Below are 17,243 nucleotides of genomic sequence, written 5' to 3'. Positions count from 1 at the left end.
ATTTACCTATAAGAATACTGGATAATCCTAACCATACAGCCAACACACTTGATCTTTTTCTCACAAATAACCCTTCTAAGTACAGGGTCGAAGTGAATGGTCCTTTAGGCACCTCAGATCACAACTTGGTAATTGTCTCTTCTCCAATGAAGACTTTATCTCATGGCTATTTCCAATCTCATGTTGTTTGGCATTACAAGAATTCAAAATGGGATGACCTGCAAGGTTTATTTTCTTCTTTTCCTTGGTTGGACTACTGTTTCAAAACTTCTAACCTTGGTTTTCCAATAAATGTGCTAAGGCTGTTCAAGAGAAGAATGTTGCATATTGTAATTGGCTTGTTTCCAATTCTTCAGTTTCATTTTCTGCCTACAAAGCTCGCAACAATTGTAAAGCAGTTATTAATCAGTTCAAACTAGATTTTGAACAGGCTACGAGTAGAAAACCTGCTTCTTTCCCTAATGTTAGCTGAGTATTCTGGTCTCTTGCCAAAGCTACTGGCTGCAAATTTTGCCCATCTCTGCTCCCACCACTGTCAAACCCAGATTATTCTATTATCACTTCAGCCAAGAATAAAGTTGACCTGCTAGCATCCCATTTTCCTTCCAACTCATGTATTAATGATCTTGGTAAAAGATCTCCCACCATTCCCAACACGCTCCATTCAATGCCTCCTGTGGTTTTCCATCAAAAGGATGTTAGAAGCATTTTGACAAATCTTGATGCTAAGAAAGCTCCAGGTACTGATGGTATTTCTCCGCTTTTTCTCAAAACCTGTGCTCCTGAATTTACTCCCGTTCTTTGCCGCCTTTTTTCACTTTCTTATTCCAAAGGTGTTTTTCCTTCTGCTTGGAGATTTGCTCATATCCAGCCAGTTCCTAAAAAGGGTGACAAATCCCTCCCATCCAATTACTGTCCCATTGCAATTGCTTCTACTCTTTCTAAAGTAATGGAGAAATCAATTAACTGCCAACTCTTAAACTACCTAGAAACCTTCCGTCTGACCAACAATTGCCAGTATAGATTCTGTCAGTGTTGATCCGCTTGTGATATTCTGGCTTATGTTACTCATTTATCACAAATTCAATGGAAAAGTTTGGTGAAACACAAGCAGTTGCTCTTGACATCACAAAGGCTTTCAGTTGTGTTTGGCATAAAGGTCTTCTAAACAAGCTTCCATCTTATGGTTTTCCAATTGTTTTTGTAATTGGTTATCCAGTTTTCTCTCTGATCGCTCACTGAGGGTGATGGTAGATGGCTCTCTGTCTTCTAACTTCTCCACTAATGCTGGTGTCCCCCAAGGTTCTGTTCTTTCCTCCTCTCTTTTCCTCTTGTATATTAATGATCTTCTTCCATTGACCGGAAATCCTATCCATAGTTTTGCTGATGATAGCAAATTGAATTCCGCTTTCCAGTTTGAGAAACCTTGCCCTGCTCAATCAACTTCAACTTCTTGAATATCTGCTACGAATTCCTTAAATGCCAATCTCCAGGTAATTCTCCAGTGGGGTAAAGACAACTTAGTTGATTTCAATCCTTCTAACACAAAAAGGATTCTTCTGCTCCTATGCTTATCTTTGGTGACACTCAGATTTCTAGGCCATGATGTTATATCTCTTTTGGGGATTACCCTGACTTCTAATCTCTCTTGGCACAAGCACATTACAAATATTGCTTCTTCCTCTGCATCTAAAAAACTTGGTTTTCTCTTTCGCTCTCGGCGTTACTTTTCTCCCAAACAGCTGCTCACTCTGTATAAATCGCAAATCCGCCCTGCCATGGAATATTGTTCCCACATCTGGGGTGGTGCCCCCAAAACCTCTCTCAGGCTTCTTGATTCCATTCAGAAGAGGGCAGTTAGGTTAATTAATGACTCATCTCTAACAGAGTCTTTCTACTCTCTGTCTCATAGATGTACTGTTTCTGCTGCATGCTTTTTCTACAGATACTTCCATGGGCACTGTTCTACCGAATTTGTTTCTATAATTCCCACTCTCTCTTTCAAAACAGTCTGAACATGTGCTGCCACCAGCAAACATCCATTTACTGTCAAACTTCAAACTCACAGAACGAACTTTTCATCTTCCTTGTTAATTCATTCAACTGCCGTTTTCTGGAACCTTCCTTTATACGTATTTCCTGAAAATTATAGTCTACAGAAGTTCAAGTCTAATGTAAACAATATCTTATTTCGTCTTCTCAACCTCCAACCCAAGCACAGAACTAAGTACAGTAAACCCCCCGCTATTCGCGGGGGTTACGTTCCTGAGAAATGTCGCGAATACCGAAAACGCGAATACTGAGTTATGGCTCCCATAGTAATAAAGGGGTTCCGTTCCAAAGTATGAAATATATAAGAAAAACTAGTCTAAAATTTTGTCTATGTATGTATTATATGTACCTTCATAATATGACTATGTACATAGACAGTACATAGTGAAATGCAAGCATATGGCATCGAAATGAAAATAAGAAACAATTTAATATTAAATGTAATATTTATTAGAAATTTCAAACCAGCGCCTTTGCTAGCAAAAAAAAAACGTCCCACCAGTGCTATCACCAGTTTCGCTAAAGTGTTGATAAAGGAGTTTTGCCTTTTCACGAATGATGAGTGAACTTAACGGAATTTTATTTCGAGTTCGGTCTTCTATCCACAGATTTAAAGCCTTTTCCATTTTTTCTAATTTAACATCACGAGTTACAGAGCAAATTTTTGAAGCAATTAGCGCGTTTTCACGGACACTACGGCGGATTTTTTCTTCCGATTTCTTGATTGATCGTACCGTTGACTCATTGATTTTATAATGTTTTTCCACTGAGGAGACACTTTCACCATTAGAAATTTTGTCTAATAACTCAATTTTATTCGCTAATGTTATCACCTTCTTTGATATTTTCACATTTCTCTTTTTATTCGTAGCCATATTTTTGTAGGGGTTAGAAAGAACTTGTCCACAATAAAGTCACTTTCTTCCGTTAACACACTCGAAAAACTCTGTTTTACACTGCAAAACGGTAGATTTATCACTTTTGGAAGCATATCAATTTATAAATTGATAAATTTATTGTTTATAAGCATATAAATTAAAAGTAAACGACGAAACCTTCCATGACTAACACATACTGAACAAGGATTACCGAGAAACATCCACGCTCGCGATTTTTTCACCCCTCTCCCCCACCCACTGAGCGCTGTTTTGACCGGGAAAGATAATTTTAGCCACGCCCATGTTTTTTATGGCGGAAAATATTCACGGCGCTTTAAAATTCACATTTTTTTAGGTTTCATTTTATATTAAATCGGCGATCGCGAATACGCGAAACCGCGAATACAGATACCGCGAATAGCGGGGGTTTGCTGTACTGTAGGTTCTAATACCTCTCGTGTTTGGGGTTTTCATAAAAAAAAAAATAAAAATAAATAAAAAAATCACAGCACAGATTTGTTAAAGGAAGATCTTGTATTATTATGAATTCAATTAGCTACTACAACACTGTAAAAAAGGAACTGGATATATAAAAAAAAAAACCATACACTTTGGCATCATACACTTAGATTTCAGCAAAGCTTTTGATACTGTCCGACATGAAAGGCTGCTATATGAACAGGAGCAACATGGCATTAGAGACAAGTTACTGTTGTGAATAAAGGGATGGTTAAGTGGCAGAAGGTGGAGAGCAGTTATTAATTTGTACTGCTCTTCTTGTACTAATGTTATTAGTGAAGTCTCCTGCAGTTCAGTATTGGCTGCCTTATTGTTTTCAATATTTATTAATGATATCGATGAAGACATATCAAGCATAATGTAAAGTTTGCAGATAATACAAAGGTTGGAAGGTGGAAATCAGGATATGAAGCTGCAACAAGACCTATATAAGCCAGGTGGGCTGATTTCTATTAAAGGAGGAACTTGCAACACAGTGAGCAAATGTGCAGGCGGTGACAAAATGGTAAAGTAAAATGGTTAAATTTCTGAGGTTGCTGCATATGGGAAGCAGTTACCTTGGAATACTATACCAATTGGGTGGTACCATACTCAAAGTATTGGACAAGGTAATTATACAATCAAACATTAAGTCCTCCGAGCAATTCAGACAGGCTGCTAGGACAGCTCACGGGATTCTATCAATGATGTACAGGAATTTTGTGAACGGAGATAAGGAGGCGATCATGCTGTTATATAAGGTAATGGTTAGGCTGAATATTGAGTATTGCATATAGGTATGGAAACCTCATTTTAGGAAGGAGGCGGATATGTTGGAAAGGGTGCAGAGAAGAGCAACAAGATTAGTCAGAGACACAAAAGGGTACCCTTACCAAGAAAAGATTCAGTTCTGCAAATGCATCTGGAAACTGGGCACCTGCAAGGAGATCCAGTTGAAATGTTTTAAAGCCTTAAATGACTGAGTAAATTAAATACTAATTACATCCTAGCCCTTGATCAGATGACATACATAAGGAAGACATAAATTTAAATTTAAAAAGGATGGCTGCAGGACAGAAATGCAGAAATTTGCTATCAGCCAGAGAGTGATTGATGGTTGTAACAAACTTCCATCTGGTGTTTTGGAGGTGGATAGTTTTAATAAATTTAAAGAATTCGAAAAACTATCAGAAGAGATAGTCAGATAAGGTATGCAGTTTTTTTTTTTTTTTTTTTTTTTGGCCTGATGTTATATAAGCTTGCTTCCTTGCATTATTTGTTGTCTTTTTTAACATTAATTACTAATACTAATTTACATGTAACAACTGTTCCATTTTGCAGGTTTCTGAGGCAGCCTGTGCTCAAATTTATTTTTCATTTACTTTGGAAAGGCAAAGTTTTCATCAGTGTTTCCACTATGCTTTCTTGGCTTTGTGACAGGAACATGTCATTGAACCTCCTCAAAAAACAGATGGATCCTGTAATGAATATGGTGATGAAACCATAGTGACACACATGAGGAATGGTGTGGAATTTAATTGACAATATGGAGATATGATGTCCCCCCTCTATCTTGGGTGCTGACTTTTACTCTTCAATTGTAAGCATAACCTTGTTTGCCCACAGTACATTCCAAGCCCAATTACTTACTTTATCCACCTCCAGCCCAACCAGGAACTGAAGAACAATATCCAGAATATTTCTCTGGATCATCTGGAATCAACAGCTGTATTACGTGTAATTTAATGGATACAAGCGTAACATGTTTTGCCAGCCTTTTCATATAGCGGACAGGTTCGTATGTGTAGCAATTTCTCTCTTACTAGGGAATAAGTATGAATTATGCATGGCAATATCAGTCAGTGCAACAAAACTGTGATATATACCCTCAGCAACGGGTTGCTTTCTTCTGCAATGGCCCAGAGACAAACTTCTCATCCTGTCAAACTTCTATATCATGTTGTGTAACCCACTTTAGTTTCTATTTGTAGTAGTAGTAGTAGTAGTAGTAGTAGTAGTAGTAGTGGCACATGATGCAAGAAAGCAAGTGTAGGAGCTTATGCAGCATCAGCCAAAAAAAAAAAAAAAAAAAAAAAAATCACACCATTCCCTCCAAATGCCTGTCCAGTTCCTCCTTAAATTTATTTAACCTATCAACTTCTACAACGACAGATGGAAGTTTGTTCCAGCAATTAACCACCCGCTGGCTAAAGGCAAATTTCCGCACATCTATTCTACATCTGTCCTTTCTTAATTTGAACTTATGTCCCAGTAGGTTGGTAATCTGAACAAGTGGAAGGATCCCATCAGAATTCAGCGTGCTCAACCCATTCAAGGCCTTATAGACCTCAATCAGATCACCACGCAGGTGCCTAGTCTCCAGCCACTGCAATTTGCAGAACTTAAGCCTCTCTTGGTAAGAGAATCCCTTCATTCCCCCTCACCAATCGTGTTGCTCTTCTCTGTACACGCTCAAGCAAATCTACATCCTTCCTAAAATGAGGCCTCCAGACCTGTACGCAGTACTCAAGGCGTGGCCTGACCATTGCCTTATACAGAGGGACAATCACCTCCTTTTCCCTGCTAGCAAAATTCCTATATATCATTGACAAAACCCCATGACCCGCCCTAGCAGCCTGTCTACACTGCTCAGAAAACTTCATATCTGACTGCACAATTACTCCCAGGTCTTTTTCATTTTCTACCACCTTAAGTGTAGTACCACACAGTTGGTACGTTTCTCTGGGGTTACTTCTACCCATATGCAGTACTTTGCATTTGTCAAGGTTGAACTTCAGTTGCCACTTCTTAGCCCATCTGCCCAAATTATCTAGATCCTGTTGCAGTAGCACACTGCCATTACTGTCATTAACAACCCTGCCAACCTTTGTGTCATCTGCAAACTTCGGCATTAAGCCTGATATACCTTCATCAATATCATTGATAAATACACAAAACAACAGTGGACCCAACACCGAACCCTGTGGGACTCCACTAATAACATTAGTCCACGAAGAGCAGCACCCATTGATTACCACCCTCTGTCTTCTCCCACTTAACCATCCTTTTATCCATTGTAGCAACTTACCCTTAATACCATTCTGCTCCAATTTGTACAATAGTCTTCCATGCGCAACAGTGTCAAAAGCTTTCCTGAAATCCAAATATATGATATCAAAATTATTTTTTGCATCCAGTTCCTTTGTAATCACATCATAATATCCTATCAAATTTTTCAGACAAGACTTTCCCTTAACAAACCCATGCTGTGTTTGAATTATTGCTGCAGTCTTGTCTAGATGATCCTGCAATGCATCTTTAACCAGCGACTCCATTATTTTACCCGGAACAGAAGTTAAACTAACTGGTCTGTAATTACTCGTGTCACCCTTCGATCCCCCTTTGTGAATTGGGGATACATTTGCACATCTCCACTCCGTGGGAACCTCTCCTGAGTCCAAGGATGCTCTCATAATTATGGCTAAGGGTTTGCTTAGTTGCTTTGCCGCCTCCTTTAAAATACCTGGATAGATCCCATCCACCCCAGGTGCCTTTCTTATGTTTAACTTCAACAATTTCTCCTCCACTTTGCTCTCAGTTATTACAAAATCATTAAGCACACTGCTACAATTTGATAACCTTCTTCCATTTTCAAATTGTAATAATTCCTCACGTGTGAATGTAGATGCAAAATACTCATTCAGTTTGTTTGCTATCTGAGCAGGATCATCAACAGTCGAACCATCAATGTCAAGTGGACCAATCATATTCATCCCCTTCCTTTTAGAGTTTATATAAGTAAAGAAATCCTTGCTGTTTTTCTTAGCATCTTTTGCCAAAGATTTCTCGTAATCCGCCTTCGCCTGCCGAACCTCCTTTGTGACCTGATTACAGACTAGCTTATATCTGCCACAGGCTTCTGCGTCACCTGATAATTTATATGCATCCCATGCATTTTTCTTCTCTGTCACGAGTCTCATTAGTTCATTTGATAACCATTTAGGCCTAAACCTTGAACGATATTTCTTAATCGGTATATAAAGTCTAGTCGCTTCCACGATTAATTCTTTGAATGCTTCCCACTTAGAATTTACTGTTTGTAACATCGTCAGTTGATCCCACTGTACAGAATTTAAAAACTGTCTGAGACCACTGTACTCCCCTTTACGGAAGCAAAAACCCTTTCCTTTACCCCTGACGGTAGTTACCTCTTTGAGTAAATCCCACTTCAGCACACTGTGATCACTGCCACCTAGTGGTTCCTTTATCTGCAAATTCTTAATACACGAATGATCACTGCTGATAACCAGATCAAGAGTTTTACTTTCTCTGGTTGCCTCTCGAACATGCTGCTGCAGAAAACAATCATCCAATAACTCCACAAAAGTCTGACTAGTGTGTGAGTGACCAACCCACAAGTTCCAGTCAATATCTGGGAAGTTAAAATCCCCCATTATAAGACATTCTGATTTACTGGCCCACTCTATTTCTCTGTACAATTGTTCATTGTACTCATTCAAGTCATTAGGCCTATAACACACTCCTACTCTTATTTTTCCTTTCGCAGTGCTTATCTCACACCAAACTGACTCAACAGAGCACTGTTCATCTATATTAACTGGGTGCACTTCCTTTGATATTGTGAATGCCATCATTCACAAATTTCTTTTATCACTTTGGTTTTTTTTTTTTTTTTTTTTTTTGGCTGATGCTACAGAAGCTTGTGTAGAGGCATATGATGCATAAAAGCAAGCTTCTGTAGCATCAGCCCAAAAAAAAACCGAAATGGAAAACATGACATGAAATTGTTTTCTTTGTAGGAGTTATCCACCTAGAAATTAAACTACACATTTTTTATCGTAATATTACAATGCTTTTCCTGCTATTTTAGTTACACACAAACTAGAATGAGGACCAATACGATTACAGACAACTATATTTGTCCTACTAAAATGATGACATAATCCAACAGTGGTCTCCATCTCAGATCTTAATATATCCACTGCACAAACTATATAGTCTGTCAATGCTTGTATTTATTTAATCTTATAATACTTCGTTGATTTTTCTTTTCAGCAATCTATTTCTCCTCATTTATTTTGAAATTTATGAATCCTAATAGAAGCAATTTTGAAGATCCTTTATGGATCATTGATGTAAATTTCCAATTCATTAATATTTATGCTTTTGTACCAATACAGTACCACAGCACAAGGTACTATTCACTACAACAGTTTACAGTATAATGCAATGAACAGTTAATTTGTATGGGAGAAGAACTTGCTTTGTAACTTCAAAAACTTTATTAGTAAATTTAAAAAAAATTATAATTGCAATAAAAAAAAGTTGTAATGCAAGCAAGGCTGCTTCAGTACACAAGGTAATGGTTTCAGGTTCTATAGCAAACCTTAAATCTGGAATGCCTTCCCTGGTTCTGACTTTTTTTTTGTGAAAATTGTGCATCCTAAAAGTTGTACCTCAGGATATTGCCTAATGTAAGGGAGCAAGCCCCAATATATTTAAACATATTATGTTATCAAGCATACTAATAAATAATCTGCATTCTTTATCTGAATTTAACAATCTTCATTAAAGCATTTTCAATTTAATGAATTAAAACTATGGTCCATCAAATTTCTAGTCAGTGCTGACTAACACCGAATATCCATTTCTTCCCCACTTTCAAACCTTCAGTGCACCGCATTCTCGTCTAGACCTATTATTTTCACCTGTTCCACAAGTCTAACAGCAACTAAAGGTTTCTATAACCAATCATCAAACTTCAATAGAAGGGTCATAAATATGGTAACTTTGTGCAAGGATGTGCATGTCTAGTTAGGTACAGCAAGCTCCAACCTACCTACTATAATTCACTTCTGTCCTGAAACTTGAATATACCTCCTGTATGCATTGGCATAGTTGTGAAAACTTAATAGTTATGGGAGGATTCCTTCATGATATAAGTCTAAATTTAAGTTTTTCTGCAAGAGAGAGAGAGAGAGAGAGAGAGAGAGAGAGAGAGAGATTGGTGGAAAAGTAAATGCTACTCAACAGCAAAAAAAGCAATGCACCAGTATTATTAATCAGATGACAAACCATTACGACATTTGCTAAAATGTATTATTAAATAAGTAATGGATAAAGAATTAACAAATAGGAATAACATCAAAGGAAAAATTACTCTATATGTGTGAGTATTATATATATGGATATTTGGTGCAGTTGTAAATTTAAGAAATCTGGGCACTATCCATACAACCAGCTAGTTTTAAATAAAGAAATGAAAAACATTAAAGATTCTTACCCTTTAACTTGTCCTGATGGTCCTATTAAAGTGCTAAACATGAGATTAAATTCAACAGGCTCTGAAAGGTCATTCCCAGTAATTGGAGACTTCATGTTAAACTTTCGCAAAACATCAGTCATATCTTTCTCTGTCATTCCATCAAGCTAAAAAAAATAATAATAATAATAACAAAACTAAACAAGGTTTAAAAAAATGAAATGAGAGATAAAAAAGCATGCATACTAAACTGATTTGGGTTACTCTGGATTAGTATCAAGACATACGAAATCTATTATCTATATCTGTAAACTGTATGTAGGCTGGTATGACTGTTTATGTGAAGAAAAAATAACATACAAAATACTCAGGGTATGTGATATTTTTTCAGTTACTGACTAAATAGGAAATAAAGCTAGAAAAAGTTTACCAAATTTTTAGGTGATAAATAAGTCTTTCCACATATAAAGTAAACAGAGTAAGTGTAAGAAAGAGCAAAACTTCAAAATGCCAGTAAGATGGTAGGTCTCCTTTAAATGGGAAAATGGAAACAAATAGATGTAAGTGAAATAAACAAAAAGAGCAATAACAAAAAAACAGCTTTACTTCTTAGCTTTACAATACCTTTCCTGCTACTTTAATTACACACAAACTAGAATGAGGACCAACACGATTACAGACAACTATATTTCTTCTACTAAAATGATGACATAATCCAACAGTGGTCTCCATCTGTTAGAGTCATTTACTTTGTGGGTTATTTCCATTAAGAATTAACAAAGCTATTATAATTATTACCTTCATTAATTCATGTTCTGAAACCTTTGACAGTTCCTTGGTCACATGACACAGCTAAGCTCAGATTAGTTGTTCACTTAGACAAGTAGTTAGGAAAGGATGCTATGTAGTGATTTTCCATGGAATTTATCTCTCTAAATAACCACTATTATGCCACGTGAGTTTATTTATTTATTTGTTATTTTTTTTAAGTTAATTTAGTAGAACCCATTGATTAAATATATTAGGTAGCTGTAACTAAACAAAAGTCCAATGAAAACAAATAACAGGTGGCTTACAGCCAAGGTTCCTGAAATGTTACCTAACTGTATAGTGTATTTAGTCAATAGGCTGAACAAACTAACTAAAAAAAAAAAAAAAAAAATTCACATGGTACAATAGTGATTATTTATGGAGATAAATTAGACAAGTATTTAGGCAGTGCATAGCCAGGAGTGCCCTCAAATGAAACAGTGAATATGAGTGGAACTGCCAACTTATGAGTCCCAAGTACAATCTTTCAGCACAGTTCCATCATCTAACAAATTAAAGATTTTTTTTTTTTAAATTATAATACACCTTGTTGAGTTAACTTTATTTTGTCTGCCATGAGCATAAAAACAGTACTCTGTAACTTTCACACCAACCGGGCTAGCCAGGTGGGTAAAGTGCCTGCCTGGCAAACCCAAAGGTCACAGGTTCGAATCCCACCCCGGGCTTGGATCACAGTAAAATGCAAAAATTTTGGGGAGGTGCATTATGGCCACACAAGCTGATGTGCCAATAACTAACAAAAGTTTGAATAAATTCAAAGGTCCATTGGATAGTTACCTATGTGAGAAGGGAAGCATATAATTTGTATTTTCGTGTCTACTTGTGTTATTTTTGCAGCAAAAGCTTGTGGCTTCCTTGCACTATATGGCGAATATTATTACTATCATCTTGTCCCAGCTCTCTGACTGTTCACCTCTCGATAATAGTAAGACTAGAAGGAGCAGCCTGGTCCTGACTTAAAACCACCAAAACCACATTGGTGACTAAATCGATTTTGCCCTTGTATCAAGGGTGAAGAATTGTATTCCTCATAGACAGCACAAGTGGAATAGCACAAGAAATTAAATACCCAGAACACTGGGAGTAATACATAGGAGCAGTGACAGATTCAGGGTAGGGGCACTGGGGTACATGTCCCCTCTCGTTTTCCGGAGAATATACACCAACTTTAAATTCCCTTCAGCTACAAAAACAATTTTTTTTTTTTCATTATTAACATAGGATTTTATCTATTTTTGCACTGTGGCTCAGCTATTTTCAAGTGACCACAGTTGTCAACACTGATGCCAATGTCATCGGCAATCTAGATCGAGGAGCCATGGAGTTTGCAGCAAAATGCATAATGTTTACTTTAAAGCAATACAGACTACTGCTGTGTGCCTGTCCACCTGTCACATTATGTTTGAGTGTCATATTTGTTTTGTTCTGTGTATTATTTTGTGCCTTGTTTGTGCACAAACAAGGCACAAAATGGTGCCCCTCCTGTCATTTTTTTCTGGATCTGCCACGGCATAGGAGAGAAGGTGCATGTATAGGTTTAAAGACTATCTGAGGATCATGTTAAAGCTAATTATGTGGTGGACCATAGAAAATTCATGTGGCATATAATTTATAGGAAGAAAATCATCAAATTTCTTCAAGAGGTTCTATATTGTAGATGATTTACATAGATACCACAAAAAAGCTTTTTTCATCAGAAAAGCAGCAGATTTATTCCTCTGAATAACATAAATACCAGGATAGGGAAATCTGCATTTGTCTCATGTTCAAAACTGTAGTTCTTCGGTAAGATGAACACTGGTGTTCTGTATGCTCCTAGGCAGTTTATGGTTTCTACATATGGAGGGAGGATGATTTGCACAAGTCACTGGTTATAGATACCAAATTAAGATTTTGCTCTGGTATTAAGGTTGAGCGCTAAAGCAAAATTCATGGTTGATAAAATCCACAAACATACTGAAAGCTCCAAGGTATTAGTGGATTTTAAAGTTTTTGTTGTTTAAATGTCATTGTTATAATTATCGTTAATTTATACAGAGGTGTTACCCCCCCCAAAACATGCTTTACTTTGACATCATATCATATTCATATGACCAACTACAGATTTCACTTCTACAAAGGGTACTAGGAAAGTTTTGCAATACAGCTTTGTTTATTTAATTTTTTCAAAGTAATTTCCTCTACATTCAATACACCTCTCCATCCTCCGAAACCAATCTTTAAACCAGTTCTACCAAGTTTCACTAGGGAGTAAAGCACACTCGTTGTCCCAAGCCCGTAGAAGGTCCTCATCACTGGAAAACCGCCTCCCTTTTAGCTTCATTTTCACATGCGGGAACAGTGCAAAGTCGCAGGGAGCAAGGTCTGGACTGTAGGGAGGGTGCTCGAGAAGTTTCAGTCCTGTCGTGGTCAAATATTCGGTGCAGGCTTTGGCGCGGCGAGCTGTAGCATTATCGTGATGGAGGTACCAGGTGTCCATTCTTGACTTTGGCCGCAGGTTCTTCATAGATCCAATGACTTTAGGCAGGCATTGTTCAGTATACCACTTAGCTGTGACTGTCTTCTGCGTGTCCAAAACGACACGTTCCACAATTCCACTCGATTTGAAAAATACAGCTATCATTTTCTTCTTTACAGATTGGGATTTTCTGACAATTACGGGTGTGTCGTCATCATCAAAGACCCAAACTTTGTTTTCAGCCTTGGTCGGCAGATCGTAATAGTACAGCCAAGTCTCGTCACCTGTCACGATGTTGTTCACATACCGAGATTGTCCCTTATCAAACTTTTTTAACATCTCCTGGCACCAAGTCACACGTCATGTCATCTGCTCTTCAGTCAGTTGATGCGGCACCCAGAGAGAACAAAGTTTCTTCACGTGCAAATGATCTTGCAGAATCGAACGAATTGCTGGTGCATTTAGGCCCAAAGTATCCTCTATCTGTTGGTAGGTCACTCGCCTGTTTTCGTCAAGCATTTTCCTCACAGCAGTAACGTTTTCCTCCGTAACTGACATTCGTGGCCTTCCCGGCCTCTCAGAATCCTCCAGAGTGAAATTTCCCCTTTGGAATTCTCTATACCACCTGAATATCGTTGTACGATGTGGACAATCATCATCTAGTACAAGAGTCATTTCTTCTAAGCACTGGTCTATGGTTAAACCACGCACGAAATTATACCACAAAACTGTCCTTATCTCATTTCGTGACCACGATGCCATCGCAAGCACTTTACACTCTCACTACTAATGAATAACTGAGCCCATCGACTTGGGGCGGCGGCTACTATGCACGTATGAACATGTCTCAACATGCAGCAACAAGCAGCTTCCTGTGATTCATTGTTGCGTCATATTGCAAAACTTTCCTAGTACCCTTTGTATAGATCATAAATCTAATACATAACTATATGGAATCTTCATGGAATTCAACCTTCTGCTTTATGCGATATTCACTCAATACATATTACAACTAACAATTAGGGAATAAAATGAAGAAAATAAACCTTACCTTCACAATAATATCTTCATACTCTGCTTTTTGATCTGATGTGGTTGTTTTCAATGTCATCAGCTTTTCTAAATGTGCTGAAATTAAACATATACAGAGGCTATTAAGGCATATTTGGAAAAGACTTTTGAAATAAAACTTTCCAAGCTAAAATAGTAAACTATCATCTGAATCTCTCTAATGACTAGCTCCAATTTTAGTTTGGATAACATTTGAATAAATGGTCTGTGTGAAATTCTACAGCAGATGCATCAAGTAATTTTAAATGTATAGTCTCAAAGCATATTTTAATATTATAATAGAACACTGTGGCTTTTAATATGTATTATTTTCATTTAAGTAATTCTCTCAAAAGTTTGCAAAAAAAATTGAATATGAATGTGTTTGGATTAGCCACTACGTGCAGATAAATTTAAGTAGCAAATCAAACCAATGAAATTTACTCATAAGATTTTAAATGATACACAATTTTAATTCTTATAATAATACAGCAGAAAATTATGTACCGGGTACATAATGAGTTTCTGCCGTTCTACTCTGAGACTGATAGTGTCACTGATAATGTCACAGGCAGTCATTAAAAACGTCTTTACTGCAGGAACTCATTATGAAACTAGTACAGTAAAATAAAGAAATAAAGTACTGCTGCATTATTTTTAGTGAAAAAATAATTTCAGTACAATGAAATAATTTGTATAAAATATATTATAATAACACTAAAATTATTGGTCTATGGTAACTGAAATAAGATATATAATTTTGACACTCAAATGATTTTAATTTCCAAGTGAATACTCCATCGACTGTCGTTCCATTACGTGTAGTATTTACTAAAGTATTTGACTTAACTAAATTGAAAACATCTTTCACAAATTTACAAAACTTCTTTCCAGCCTCAGAATTTAATTCTAGATTGAAATCACCAGAAAGAACTATAGGTATACGATCCAGTGGCTATTACAATAATTTTGCACCTTCAATGGAATATGGCATCAAATTCTTGTTTATGAATTTTTGAATTATATCTAACGACATCCCTGGAGTGATGTTTATGGCAATGATGAAAACAGATTCATTATTGAATTTGCACAAAGATCCACATGTCTCCAATTTCATCTGATAGTCACATTGCTGCTATTATGTTGTGCAAAAATATGTGGTGTACCAATGATAGTTCAGACTTCACGTTGATATATTGCAACACCACCACTATGAACATCAGACCTTTTAAACTGAGTCACATACTGGAATGGTTTAAGTAATATATGTTCATCATTATCCAACCACCTTTCACTCAATATCAATATTTTGGATTGCTGTAAGATTGTGTTCACTTTGATATCTTAAACATGGGCCCGTAAACTTTGTACGTTCACTGACAATATAGATATACCACTTTGTATGAAATTTTGCATCCTGTAGAGATGGTAGCTTATTTTTCAAGTGATCTAGTTCAGCACGAAGTTCTACATTACTAGTAGATTTGCCATGGTGAAATGTGAAATCATTGTGGGGATTTGTAATACAGTAAACCCCCGCTATTCGCGGGGGTTACGTTCCCGAGAAATGTCGCGAATACTGAAAACGCGAATACTGAGTTATAGCTCCCATAGTAATAAAGGAGTTCCGTTCCAAAGTATGAAATATATAAGAAAAACTAGTCTAAAATTCTGTCTATGTGTATGTATTATATGTACCTTCATAATATGACTGTACATAGACAGTACATAGTGAAATGCAAGCATATGGCATCGAAATGAAAATAAGAAACAATTTAATATTAAATGTAATATTTATTAGAAATTTCAAACAAAATCTTTCAAACCAGCGCCTTTGCTAGCAAAAAAACTTATCCCGCCAGTGCTATCACCAGTTTCGCTAAAGTGTTGATAAAGGAGTTTTGCCTTTTCACGAATGATGAGTGAACTTAACGGAATTATATTTTGAGTTCGGACTTCTATCCACAGATTTAAAGCCTTTTCCATTTTTTTCTCATTTAACATCACGAGTTACAGAGCAAATTTTTGATGCAATTAGCGCGTTTTCACTGACGCTATGGCGGATTTTTTCTTCCGATTTTTTGATTGATCGTACCGTTGACTCATTGATTTTATAATGTTTTGCCACTGAAGAGACTTTCACCATTAGAAATTTTGTCTAATAACTCAATTTTATTCGCTAATGCCATCACCTTCTTTGATATTTTCACATTTCCCTTGTTATTCGTAGCCATATTTTTGTACGGGTAAAAAAGAACTTGTCCACAATAAAGGCACTTTCTTCCATTAACACACTCGAAAAAGTCTGTTTTTACACTGCAAAACGGTAGATTTATCACTTTTGTAAGCATATCAATTTATAAATTGATAGATTTATTCAATTTATAAGCATATAAATTAAAACGAATTAAAATTTTTAAAACGAATTAAAATAAATTAAAATTTCGCCAACGACCGAACCTTCTATGACAAGCACATAACACATACTGAACAAGGATTAGCGAGAAACATCCACGTTCGCGATTTTGTCACCCCTCTCCCCCCACCCACTGAACGCTGTTTTGACCGGGGAAGATAATTTTAGCCACGCCCATGTTTTTTTTATGGCGGAAAATATTCACGGCGCTTTAAAATTCACATTTTTTTAGGTTTCATTTTATATTAAATCAGCGATCGCGAATACGCGAAACCGCGAATACAGATACCGCGAATAGTGGGGGTTTACTGTATATAAACTTTGCAATGAGGTCACTTGAGATAACGCCATGTATAACAGTTGCTGTTGATGATCTTTCTCATAATTATATACAACTTTGTCGAAGGTGCCTACTTGAGATTATGTATAGTCAAAGCACAAGCACATACTAAAGGAAATTGTGTACGTCTACATGTTGTTATTTTCCTATTGTCCTTGAATGTAATCATAGTTGATCGTTTTATAATAGGTACGGATTGACTTAGGTAAATGTTTATCTTTCACATATTGTTTATAACAAGATTGAAGGTTATGTCCTATTTTTGACTCAGGAAATTTCATTCGTCATCCTCAAATTCGAAATATGCTAAAGTACCGATTGCACCATTTACCAATCCACCGACCACATCTATATTTGTAGTAATCATGTACGGTTTTCCTTTAAATAATGGTAGAATGTATGGAAGTCCTGAAGTTTCAGTCACTGATATTTTATGA

The 17,243-nt window shown here is 36.6% G+C and overlaps 1 protein-coding gene across 1 annotated transcript in view; it reads right to left on the bottom strand.

The window, feature by feature from the left end:
• GlyRS (glycine--tRNA ligase) overlaps positions 1-17,243 on the bottom strand; it is a 192,785-nt gene that overhangs the window by 68,265 nt on the left and 107,277 nt on the right. The window contains exons 6-7 of the mRNA XM_090373175.1: positions 14,052-14,128; positions 9,733-9,878 (exon numbers count right to left, since the gene is read on the bottom strand). Coding sequence (XP_090229301.1) covers positions 9,733-9,878; positions 14,052-14,128 — 223 coding nt within the window. The remainder of the gene's footprint in view (positions 1-9,732; positions 9,879-14,051; positions 14,129-17,243) is intronic.

Source organism: Mastigoproctus giganteus, chromosome 5 (genome assembly GCF_048544385.1).
Source record: "Mastigoproctus giganteus isolate SK-2022 chromosome 5, ASM4854438v1, whole genome shotgun sequence".
NCBI classification, from domain to species: domain Eukaryota; kingdom Metazoa; phylum Arthropoda; class Arachnida; order Uropygi; family Thelyphonidae; genus Mastigoproctus; species Mastigoproctus giganteus.
This window is presented reverse-complemented; position numbering and strand designations above follow the sequence as displayed.